The sequence below is a fragment of the Dipodomys merriami genome, unplaced genomic scaffold (genome assembly GCF_024711535.1).
Source record: "Dipodomys merriami isolate MVZ:Mamm:240054 unplaced genomic scaffold, mDipMer1.0.p SCAF_104, whole genome shotgun sequence".
Taxonomy (NCBI): Eukaryota; Metazoa; Chordata; class Mammalia; order Rodentia; family Heteromyidae; genus Dipodomys; species Dipodomys merriami.
Genome location: NW_027202316.1, coordinates 790,394 through 802,668, shown reverse-complemented (window position 1 = coordinate 802,668; position 12,275 = coordinate 790,394). Strand labels below are relative to the sequence as shown.

At 43.0% G+C, this 12,275-nt stretch overlaps 1 protein-coding gene across 7 annotated transcripts in view; it reads left to right on the top strand.

Annotated features, from left to right (window-relative positions):
- Positions 1–12,275, top strand: part of Hecw1 (HECT, C2 and WW domain containing E3 ubiquitin protein ligase 1) — a 306,170-nt gene that overhangs the window by 131,056 nt on the left and 162,839 nt on the right. For all 7 annotated transcript variants that reach the window (XM_069998137.1, XM_069998173.1, XM_069998127.1 and 4 more), the window contains 2 exons: positions 1,166–1,490; positions 10,083–10,190. In XM_069998137.1, coding sequence (XP_069854238.1) covers positions 1,166–1,490; positions 10,083–10,190 — 433 coding nt within the window. The remainder of the gene's footprint in view (positions 1–1,165; positions 1,491–10,082; positions 10,191–12,275) is intronic.

The window sequence follows — 12,275 nt, the reverse complement described above, 5'->3', positions numbered from 1 at the left end:
GTTCTTTGAGATTGGATTTTATTGGAAATTGTGGTATTTGAAAAAGATTACTAGGATGTCTGAAATTCTTAATAGAAATTTCAGAGGGCCTGAGGACATTCCATAGATGGAAAGGGCAGCAAGTAGAGGAGCAACCCAGGGGTGCTGGATGAGCAACCCGCAGGGCCCACTGCTAATACCAGCATGCATGTAAGGGCTTACATGTCCAAGCACTCAGCACCACTGAACGAGATTCATTATCAGTTATCCTAAACAGGGATAAACTGCATCCAACTGAATTGATGTCAGAGAACTACAAAAGTACAGCTTTTGTTTGGGGGCAGTTGTGTATTCAGGGCCATTCTACCAGTATCAGCTAGCCAGGCACTGGTGGCTCCCGCCTGTAATCCTAACTATGCAGGAGGCTGAGATCTGAAGACCAAGGTTCAAAGCTAGTGCAGACAGGAAAGTCTGTGAGACTCTTATCTCTAATTACCAAAAAAGTGGGAAATGGTGCGGTGGCTCAAAGTGGTAGAGCACTAGCCTTGAGCAAAAAAAGCTCAAGGATAGTGCCCAGGCCCTGAGTTCAAGACCTGAGACCAGAACAAACGAGACAGAGAGAGAGAGAGAGAGAGAGAGAGAGAGAGAGAGAGAGAGAGAGAGAGAGAGAGAGAGGGGAGAGGAGAGAGACAGAGTGGGAGGGGAAAGGGGAGAAGGGAGGGGGAGAGGAAGAGAGAGAAATAAGAGAAAGAAAGAAGAAAGAAGGAGAGAAAGAAAGAGAAAAGGAAGGAAGGAGGGAGGGAAGGAAGGAAGGAAGGAAGGAAGGGAGGAAGGAAGGAAGGAAGGAAGGAAGGAAGGAAGGAAGGAAGGAAGGAAGGGAGGAAGGAAGGAAGGAAGGAAGGAAGGGAGGAAGAGAGGGAGGGAAGGAGGGAGGAAGGGAGGGAGGGAGGGAGGGAAGGAGGGAAGGCTAGTGAGTGTGGGTGAGTGAGGCAGAGACCCCAGGCGTCCTGGGGGGCTCATTCCTGCCCCCCCAGCTCGTCCCTGTGTGGCCCCCAGCTAAGGCCTGCGTCCCCAGGACGATGCTGTGGGCGGCTCCGCGTCTTCCAGGAGGCCAGCTCCTCGCCCCCCCCCCCCCACTCACGGAGCTGGCTCGCCCTCACCCTGACCCACCTCTCTGTCCCCACAGAATCTGTACCAGAACAGGTTTCTAGGCCTGGCCGCCATGGCGTCTCCATCGCGCAACTCGCAGAGCCGGCGCCGGTGCAAGGAGCCGCTCCGCTACAGCTACAACCCGGACCAGTTCCACAACGTGGACCTCCGGAGCGGCCCGCACGAGGGCCTGGCCCTGCCCCGCTCCACCAGCGACACCGACCTGGTCACCTCCGACAGCCGCTCCACGCTCATGGTCAGCAGCTCCTACTACTCCATCGGGCACTCGCAGGACCTGGTGATCCACTGGGACATCAAGGAGGAGGTGGACGCGGGGGACTGGATCGGCATGTACCTCATCGGTGAGTGGCCCTCCTAGCCCGGCCTCGGGCCTGTGGCTTGGTGTCCAGCCCGATCCTTCACACATAAGCTACCTACATTTTCATAGTTTTAATGATTAAGGAGCTTCACATCGTTATTATAAAGGTGACATACAGGGAGGCCACAGTTACCTAAGTCAGGCAAAGAGTACAGTGTCACCTCTTCCCTCGCTCTCCTCCAGCTTTTCCCACCCACAAGTTGCATAGTTCATTTTCAACAGAGTATCTAGTGACTGCTGCATCTGTCCACTCTTTGTCCCTCCATTTCTGCTCCTCCTCCCTTCCAAAGGCATAAACTAACAAAACAGAAAAAAGAAAACCAGCAACAAAGAAAAAAAAAACCCTCTTGTTTCCATTTCCTGGAGCTCATGTCGATAAATATTATTTTGTATGATCAGATGCACATAGGCATTGTGCCTTTGTGTTCCTCCCTGAAGATTTTCCTCCTTTGATCTCACTGTGTGTGAATGCCTAGAGTTGTGTATAATTGATCATACCTTGGTGTATTTTAGATCTAGCTTCCTCAAATGTGAGAAAACATGAATCTTTTCTCTCTCTCTCTCTCTCTCTCTCTCTCTCTCTCTCTCTCTCTCTCTCTCTCTCTCTCTCTCTCTCTCTCTCTCTCTCTCTCTCTCTCTCTCTCTCTCTCTCTCTCTCTTTGTTTTGCCAGTGTTGGGGCTTGAAGCCAGGGCATGGGTGCTGTCCCTGAGCCTCTTTATGCTCAAGGCTAGTGTTCTACCACTTGAGCCACAGTGCCACTTCTGCCTTTTGTCTCCTTTCGCTTGGCTTACCTCACTTAAAATGAAGAAGGCCCTACTGGTGGCAAAGGCTTGTAATCTCTGCTATTCCTGAGGCAATGATAGGAGGATATGGTCTGAGGAAGCTGGAGCATTCACACACACAAACATACCCATCTTTAAGGTATCCTGGGGTACCTTCACACAGCTGGTGGGTGAGGAGGTCCTTTCTTCAATGGAGGGAGAGCTGGACCAACATGCTTGGGGAAGAAGAAGTGCACTCAGTGCAGAACTTACAGTGTGAATATGACAGCTGAGGGACTTTTATGCTCCCTGAAGAAGTGGCTAGGTCTGAAGCTCAACCAAAGTTGCAGGCCAGGAGTATAGATTGGAGGTGTTGGACCCTGGGTGTATGAAAGTTCATCCATGAATGGGAATATTAGAACATCCCTGTCTGTGAAAGGGGGGAAGAGGGGCAGAGTACCCTTTATAAAGATGACAGAGGAGGTGGTAAGGGGGTCGGACAAGTGGAAACACACAGCACAGAGGACAAGAGAAGAAAGTGGTGTGAAGAGGAAAGAGTTGTCAGTGATCTTGAGGATGGAAGGCCTGTGAATGAACCAGATCTGGTGTGAACGTGACATTTTGACTGAGCCAAATGCAACCACAACTCTATGTGTGGGAATCTCAATCTGACAGTTTGTGATTCCCTTAGTAGCTACACATAGATAACTGCGAAATTCTTTAATGCCAGCACTTTCAATGGCATGAAATCATTTCCCAATCCAAATGATCTGTGAGTCTCAAAAGTTCATCCTTGATAGAGTCCTTAGTACCTTCTGTTGAAGAGGCACAGCACCGTGCCCAAGCTAGAGTGGTAGGTCTAGACCTAGAAATGTAGGAACAGTGATTCCATCTAATCTGTCATTGCCAAATGAAGAGAAGCCAATCCCATGGATTCCATGGTCATACCGCTGCTTCCTCTGGCAACAGAGCTCATACTGCTCATGAAATGTGCTGGGTTCTGGGTCAGTGTCAGCTCCATTCCACAGCAGTGGGCCATTGACGTGTCTGCACAAGGTATTCAGCACTGAGTGAGCTCTGAAGCTCTCCCAGCAACAATGACTTCCTCCTGCCAGAAGAGAATGAGGATATCCGAATGTAGAGAGTGAAGTGTGGGTTTACTCAAGACACTGCCACCAAGTTACCAGTGCTGTCCTCAGCCAGGACCATACGGACCAGTAATGGGATAACAGCATTAGCATCATGGTCACTACAAAGTGACATTTCGTTGCCCTCATTTGTAGAGTAATTCAAGATCCATGAAAGGAATCGATGAGATAATGTGCATTTTCTCCTGGCAATCACTGTATGACTTCATTTGGCTTGATGTAGTTCCCTTTTTTATTTCTTCCTTCCCTTCTTCCTTCCTTCCTTCCTTCTTTCTTTCCTTACTCTTTCCTTCCTTTCTTCATTTCTTTCTTTCTTTTCTCTCATTTCTCTTGTTTCTCATTCGCTCTTTTCTTATTTCCATTCTCTTTTCCTCCTATCTATCTTTTGGTGGTACTAGGTGGTTGAATTCAGGGTCTCATACTTGCTGGGCAGGTGCTTTACCCCTGATTCATGCCTCCAGTCCTTGTTTCTACTCATTATCTTGGAAATAGGGTCCTGTTTCCAGCCCAGGTGTGAGCCTGGACTGTGATCTGCCTATTTTAGGCTTTCCACCTTAGCTAGGGTGACAAGCAGGTGCCCCCATGCCCAGCTTCTGCCACTGAGAGAGGTAGTCTCATAGATTTTTTTTCTACCTGGGTTAATCTGGAACTGATTCTCCTGATCTCAGCCCCTCATGTAGCTAGGATTACAGATGTGAGCCACTGGTGTTCAGTTTTTTCAAAGAGCTTTATCCAGATGCATTGTGACAAAGATTTCTAATTTTCAGCTTAGCCTTGACCCTTAGGTCTATGCTTGGTTTAGTTGTACACGGTAAACAAAGACTTCTATCCAAACTAAGAGGCATTTGGAGAGTAATTTTTAATAATGTGGAAGAAGATTATCATTTGATAAAAAAAACTACCAAGGCATATTTATTAAGAATCAGTATTTTCAGTAGTTTTGTAAATATTCAGTAGTACCTACTTAACTTTCAGTTTTGTATCTAGGGTTAAGATTCACCAATGCTCATGCCTTATTCAGGCTAAGGAAACAGACTAAGGACACACAATTTGATGGATACAATTGATATCTCTAGTTATAAAAATAATAAGGGACTATCTATCCCAATATTATTACCCCTTCATTTTATATCCTAGTATTTTTTAAACCTAGTATCTTTGATTTCTTTTTAATGTTACAAGTTTGCTTTTTTTCCTGGTTATGGGGCTTGAACTCAGGGCCTGGGCACTGTCCTTGAGCCTCTTTGGGCTCAAGGCTAGCACTTTACCACTTGAGCCACAGCAACATGTCCAGTTTTCTGGTTGTTTATTGGAGAGAAGAGTCTTATGGACTTTCCTGCCTGGGCTGTCTTTGAACTGTGATCCTCAGATCTAGGTCTCCTGAGTACCTAAGATTACAGGTGTGAGCCACCAATGCCCAGCTCTGTTATAAGTTTTTAAAAGTATACATTCCTTCTACTTTATTGGAAGTAGTTTCTAGATGTGAAATAAATGTGCAATTAAAATCATGCAAATATGATTGAATAAAGTAGGCATAATATTCTCATAATTTGTACAAATTTTTTATTAATATACAGGTTTAATAAATCACATTCATTATTATACAATCCCATCTTAACACCATGCTAAAATTTCTCCAGTAAGCTGGGTGCCAGTGGCTCATGCCTGTAATCCTAGCTACTCAGGAGGCTGAGATCTGAGGATCATGGTTCAAAGCCAGCCTGAGCAGGAAAGTCCATGAGATTCTTATCTCCAATAAATCACTAGAAAACTGGAAGTGGTGATGTAGCTAAAGTGGTAGAGTGCTTGCCTTGAGCTGAAGAGCACGGGACAGTGCCCAAGCCCAGAGTTAAAGCCCCACAACAGACAAAACAAAATTCTCCAGCAACATAATAATATAACAAAATAATAATAATCTAATAAAAGCAGACATAATCATACATTCAAACTTCCTCAAGAGAAGATAACATGGAGAAAAATTAAAATTCAACAGTTTCTGATATTGTGTTCTTGAAGTATGTCCATAAACTGGGGGCTTAGGATATATATTATCTTTCTGTACTTGCTGGGTTGTTCTACTCATGTGAAATTAGAAGCTGTAGTCTGTATCAAATTGACTTGTTGGTTCTGTAAGTGTTCAATGCTGTGTGTGTGTGTGTGTGTGTGTTTGTGTGTGTGTGTGAGTGTGTGTGTTTGTGTGTGGTATTGCATTAAGTCGAACACATACTGAAATCACATCCCAACTTAGTGTAGTTCTGTGATAATTTTAGCAACTTGCAAGAATTGTTACTCTGTTACAAATTGTGGAGCAGGAGGTAGGGTTTTACATAGCAGAAGAAATGAATATTATCCAGAGAATATAATCCTGTTTAGAGAGATTGAATGCATCTCTTTATGTTCTCTATAAATTGCATAATGGCTAGATTTTAAATAGTGCTGGCATAAGCTAATGTTTCAAGTTATTATTAAAGGTTTTGCTCATTAATTGTCATGAGTTTTAAAATATGAAGCCCCACTTTTAAGCCCAGACTCTAAACAGAAATAGCTTCTTACTAGAATTTGATACTATCTTAGAACTACTAGTCCAAATAGTCAAGTTCATTATCACAAGAAAAAGTTAGAATATATACCAACATTATTGGCAGAAATTCAGAGACAGAGACATTAAATAAACTGCCCAAGACCCTGCAGTAATGGCAGAGGTAACCTTCCTACCAGGGTTGCTCACAATGAGAGACAGAGACAGAGACAGAGAGAGAGAAAGACAGAGAGAGAGACAGAGAGACAGAAAGACAGAGACAGAGAATGAGAGAGAGACAGAGGGAGAGAGACAGAGAGACAGAGAGACAGAGACAGAGAATGAGGGGGAGAGAGAGACAGAGAGACAGAGACAGAGAATGAGAGAGAGAGAGAGACAGACAGAGGGAGAGAGAGAGCGAGCTTTGCCTTGACACAGAACACAGAGCAAATAGACTCCAGGTGGGGTCTGGGGAGCTGCCATTGCTCCAGTGGCAGGGGTCATGGTTTGGCCCACCGTTCTCTTTTCTCCCATTTCTTCCTCTAGGGCATGATCCAGCCCACTAGAAGTGTAGGGTCCACACACCTGTTTAGTCAGATTCTGGATGCGAATTTGCTCTCTTCATTTAGCCAGACTAAGAAAGTAGATGTGAAATGTGGAGGCTTGAGAGACTAGGCTTTGTCGAGAGCCGGAACCTAGTGCCAGCAAGCATTTTGCCAGAATTATGGGCAGCTTGGGCAGTGATGTGGGTGTTGATGCAGAGATATCTTTATAGCAGGAGAAACCACTGTCAGAACAGCCTGCTCCTCTCCCTGGATTACAGCCACTGACCTCACACCTCGTACTCATCAGGTACTGGCATGGCCTTTCAGAGCAAGGCAAAGGAGCAGCCTTGTTGGGAGCCAGTTACAGTGTCATACTGAGGGGTGATGTTGTAACCAGAATTTTAGAATGAAATGCTCCGATTCTGGAAGTCCCAACCAACTGGACAAGGCTCACTCAGGGCTATTGAACTAAACAGTTGAATGCTAGTAAACAGCAGAAAAATGAGGTTTAACCAGTCCGGTCTATGATGGTAGAGTTACAGGTAACCACACATTTATCTTCAAGTTTATGGGAACGTTGAGATTTTACAGAAGAAGTTAAAGGAGGTGTGCCTATCTGGTAACACAGGTAATCTGGTCCATTACTGTGTCAATTCTTGGCTCTGGGAATTCAGGAGAAGCTGTAATCACCATCATCATTTGAGGTTCTGGTTCTCATGAGATTATTTCCCCTGCTAAAGGTGTAACATCATCATTATAGGCAATTGTCTACATTTGAGGGTGATCTGTCCTGCAAGGCTCTGCTGGGCCTTAGGGGCAGTCATAAAAATGTTACACATCATTCTTGTCCTTCCTGAAGTCCAAGGTGAGGAAAGGAAAAAGACTGCAAAGGAAAAACAAAACAGTGACAGGGAACAAAACAGACATGTTTTGAGAGTGCTCTCTTTCAGGGTCAGAGGCCCTAACCTCAAGCCCAGTTCTGAATTCTCTGAATTAAAGTTCCTTCTACATGAAGTTATGTACATTCATTCTGTTTTTCTGCAGCAGCCAACAATGCCAATAACACTTGATTCTGAAGCGAAGATGAGTGACTTGTCTAACAAGTGGTGATAAATGCCTTTGGGGAAAAAGTTGACCTCTGAGGAGAGACAGGCCAGAAAATAGACTGCTCTATTTTCTTGGATGACATTTCTTACCAAGTTTTATTATTAGTGCCAGGGAAGGATCGATTGCTGATCCCTTTTAATATGTTATATTTAAGCATGTATAGCAAATTATACCTCTTTTCTCTTTAAAATGAGTGTCATTTTGTCATTTTTCCATTTCTATCAGTTTTTTTCCTATAATTCTTCCCACCTACCTACCCTATCCTTTTCTTTGTGCTCCTATAATTCCTTGATACTTAACCCATATTTTTCTTTTTTGTCTCCTGATTTTTTTCCTTTTTATTATCTTTAAGTAGTTGTAAAAAGAGTTTCCACTTAACAAAGCAGTTTATGAACACAATCTATCTTGATTAATGTCACTGCTTTCAACATTCTTACCCATCCCTCCCTCTCCCCGCCCCTTTCCTCACTCTTCTTAACTTTGTAGAATATATGTTGGATTCTTGACTGATTTCTCCCCTTCTTCTCTTCATAAACCATTTTATACTTCCCATACTATAATGAAATTAACTGTTTTATTTAATAAACACTCAAATATATTAGAAACTTCCTGAGAATATAGTCCATGTTTTGTTCACGACATAATGCATGGAATGTAGCCAATTATACAGAACACATTATCTAGCAAACAAATGAATGAATATTCCTCCCTTCTAGATAGTACTGCCTATGAATACTTGACCATGAAAATTAAAGAGAATATTCAGATGACCAAAACAGATAGTAAATACCACTTGTTGGAGAATTCCCATAATAAGGCAAATTTCTACCTGGGTGTGATCATTATATATATCTAGGAAAACATGATGCTTTAAAAAAAAAGAAATGAGGCAATTACTGTAAGAACATATTATGCAATCATCTTAGTAACCCAAACAGGGTTGTGAGCACACACTATGAATATATAAAGACTGGCAAATTTTGCAAACAGTTCTTGCTGTTAATGTAGCAGAAATGATATTACTCTACTCAGTCATCTTTGCAAAGAAGGGGCAACCAAAAATATGCACTCAACATACACGTTACAAGGATATTGACCAGTTGTTTCATTCACTAAGATCCCCTACCCCCAGAGGCAGAAGTTACAACTACCCTATTTTGCCAATGAAGAATCAGAGGCTGCAGAAATAACACTACTGGCAAATGGCACAAAAAAGACCTCAAGAGATGATCCTGTGGCTTCAAGCTCAGCCTCATTTCCACTTACCACCATCTGTTTCCTGGGTTCAACCAATTGCAGCATGGGAAGTGCAACCAACCTTGGGAGGAAATCCTATTTCCTTCCTGAGGAGCCAAGGCACTGGGCCTGCCCCCAGAGACTCTGCTTCAGGTTGTCCCTCCAAACTCTGGGATGGATTTAGACTCAAGCTATGGCTGTCCTACGGCCTGCACTCCAGCTAGCACACACGATGATTTACTGGTGAAGTGGGAGCTGCAAAGGTCCTCTAAAAGAACAAGGTGAAAATTCATATCCCTAATTTCAAAGGCACTGAGCGCTTTGATTGGCCAGGATCTGCCTTCTCCAGGAATGTATCACCCCTCTCTGGGTACCAGCTGTAGAAAGAACATCAGTGGATTGCAATGTGTTAATATGAGAAGCAGCATTATCTCCCCACTCTGCCCTCCATAGACCTACCTTTATCTGTGTCATACCCTGGTAGCTTTTCTCATCCCGCAGCACCTGACTACCTTGATGGTTTTCATCATCAAATCACCTCATTCTCTTCCTTCACGTCTCTTATTATAGGTTACAGTAGTGCATTTATTTCTTGGCTTTGTAAGCATTTGTAAGCATTGTTCAGAAGAGGCCAGACAGTTGTCTTCTCAATCATTTGCGAGCCTTGGTTCAGAAGAGACCAGATTGGTTGATTGGCCAAACACCAAACCTCTTGCCCTTTCCCCAGCTTCTGGTACAGGAACTTTACCTGCTGAATGAACGAATGAATGCACAAGTTCATAAAGAGATGGAGAGTCTCATGCATACGATGGTTATAATGCCCAGGCCAGAAAAGACACACAGAAGAGTAGGATTCTGAGATGGATAGTGTATTGGATTTTTTTTTAATGTCTTCTCTTCAGTTCAAATGGGAACCCACTTATAGAAGTTCTAGGTGAAGATTTTTGTACTGAGGTTTACACATACAAGTGCTATTCCAAAGAGAAAATGAACTGCACCGCCGTGATTGTTTGTTTCCAAAGATGGTTAAGAGCCAGCAGATGAGCACTTGCCAAGAGTGTTTGGCGAGGAGATCCCTGAGCTAAAAATGGGGGTGGGTGGTGTGGATGGTATCTGAGGGTGCTACCAGCTCTCTGCTCCTGATTCCAGGTGCTTTTCCTTCTGTTGAGCTGAGAATGGCATAGCTTTTTTTATTTCTTCCCAAAAATATAAGGCTGACATATATTTCTCTGCTCTGTTTTCTTCTACTGCACATACAGATGAAGTATTGTCTGAAAACTTTCTGGATTATAAGAACCGTGGAGTCAATGGTTCTCATCGTGGTCAGATCATCTGGAAGATTGATGCCAGCTCTTACTTTGTGGAACGTGAGTACTCTATAACCATTCTTGTTCAGCAGAAATGATTGAAACAAAAATTCAGCTTCTTTGTCCTTTTTCATGTCGGTCTTGCCTCTATTTATAAAGATATCTTGCAAAAGAGACAAGCAGATTTAGTGAGATCCTTAGAAAGAATTTCAGAGTAAAGTTGTAAGCTTTAGAATGGTAGAGAGTCAGAGCCATCTAGACCAGTGGAGACAGCTACTCTTTTAGTACTCAAGAAAGCTTTGAGTAGTGTTCATGAGCCTTTGGGCTTGGGACTTTTTGTCCTATGTCCATTCATTACTATTCCATGACATTTCCAAGTGGGCTCCAATTCACTCTAGGTGACACCATGTTTCCTAAACATGTCCTTTCAGCTCTACTATAGCTTGGCTAAGTCCTTAAAGGCTCTTTGCCCATGGCCTCAACATGTTGGGATTATTCTTCATTTTTCTTCTGGATTTTGGCTCTTGCTACAATTCCATAGGATGGAGACAAAGTGAGAGTTCTGTCAGGCAGGTTTCTCATCCACTAACATTTCTGCACATACAAGCCTGTTTTTGTATATCCTATCAAGATACTTTCTTATTCTGTCATTGAAAAGAAAACATTGAGAGTTGAGGTATGATATTTTCCCCCATAGGCTCCATGTTGCAATTTTTTGTATAGACTTCATGTTTTCTAGCTGAAAAGAAATTTAAAGTACCCGAGTCCAGGTTCTTCTCTTCTGCTTAGGCTTGGAAGCGCACTTTTATGGACAAATCCTTTAATGAACTTCTCGATTTTGGTCTATCTGGGTGTGAGTGCTCTTAGCAGGTATTCATTTATTCAGAATAGCTGGTCTGAAAGGAAGTGCGGATGTTTGTTTTTCTAGCTTTCCAGGTCTCAGAGGCAAAAGGATATATGGCCAGGAATCTGAAGTTATTAGTGCCCTTGACTTGTGGTCCAAGAAAAAACGATATCCTCTAACATGTCCTGGTCTCTCTCCTTTTTTGTTGTTGTTGATCATCGTGGGGTTTCAGGCTCAGGGGCTGGGTGCTGACTGGAGCTCTTTTTGCTCAAGGCTAGCACTCTACCACTTTGAGCCATGGCACCACTTCTGTTTTTCTGGTAGTTAATTGGAGATAAGAGTCTCATGGACTTTTCTACCCGGGCTGGCTTTAAACTGCAATCCTCAGATCTCAGCTTCCTGAGTAGCTTGGATTACAGGCACACTCTCATTTTTATTTTTTCATGTGATAAATATTTTGTAAAATCTATTGTTTTTCAAGGACTAAGATTTGAAGATGGAAGACTTGATGCTTGCTCTCCATAAACTCCTGTGTGTCTGGTTCTGGCAATGACTCCAGCACCTCTTTTTTGTGTTGGCTCGTGCAAAATGAATACTCAGGAATTTTGGTGATGCCCAGGTACAAAAGGGGTAGAATTTTATGAGATGTGGCTGCTGGCCTTGACTTTGAGCTATCTGTAATGAAATTCCTCACTAGAGAATTCCTTTTTCTTAATAATTATCTCCCTTGACTCACCGATGCCAGACAAAACACTCCAAACCCAATTTCTGCTGCCATCTGCCCAAAAGTTTCCTGGCTTCTCTTTTGTACTGTGTCAGCTGAAACCTCTGTCCTGCTGCCAAGGCCTAGAACTCATCCCTCTGTCCTAGTGCACACATCCTCCCCAGCACACGTTCTTTGCCTCATCATGCAGACCTCTCCCTTTACAAATACCATCACCTAGCAAAAGAAACATAGCTTGATTGGCGTATAAAGATGACTTCAGCTAGTGATATATAATAGAAACCTCCAAACTTTCAGTAAGAACCAAAAAGATAATTTAAAAAATTGTATTACCAGTGACTGTTAGACTTCATAATTGGCTTCCCTAACCTACCTATGATGAAAGTTTTGTTTGTCCTTTTTTCTTATGGGTCTATTTTCTTCCTTAAGTCTAACTAATTTGAGAAATGGCACAAGAACCTTTCGAAGGTCACAGGGTGGTAGCATTTCTCCATGGTACAGGAAAGAGCACAATTTGTAAGACTTTATCTTTTTAAGGTCAGGGGAATAAATATTAAAGAAAAGGAAATCTCTGAGT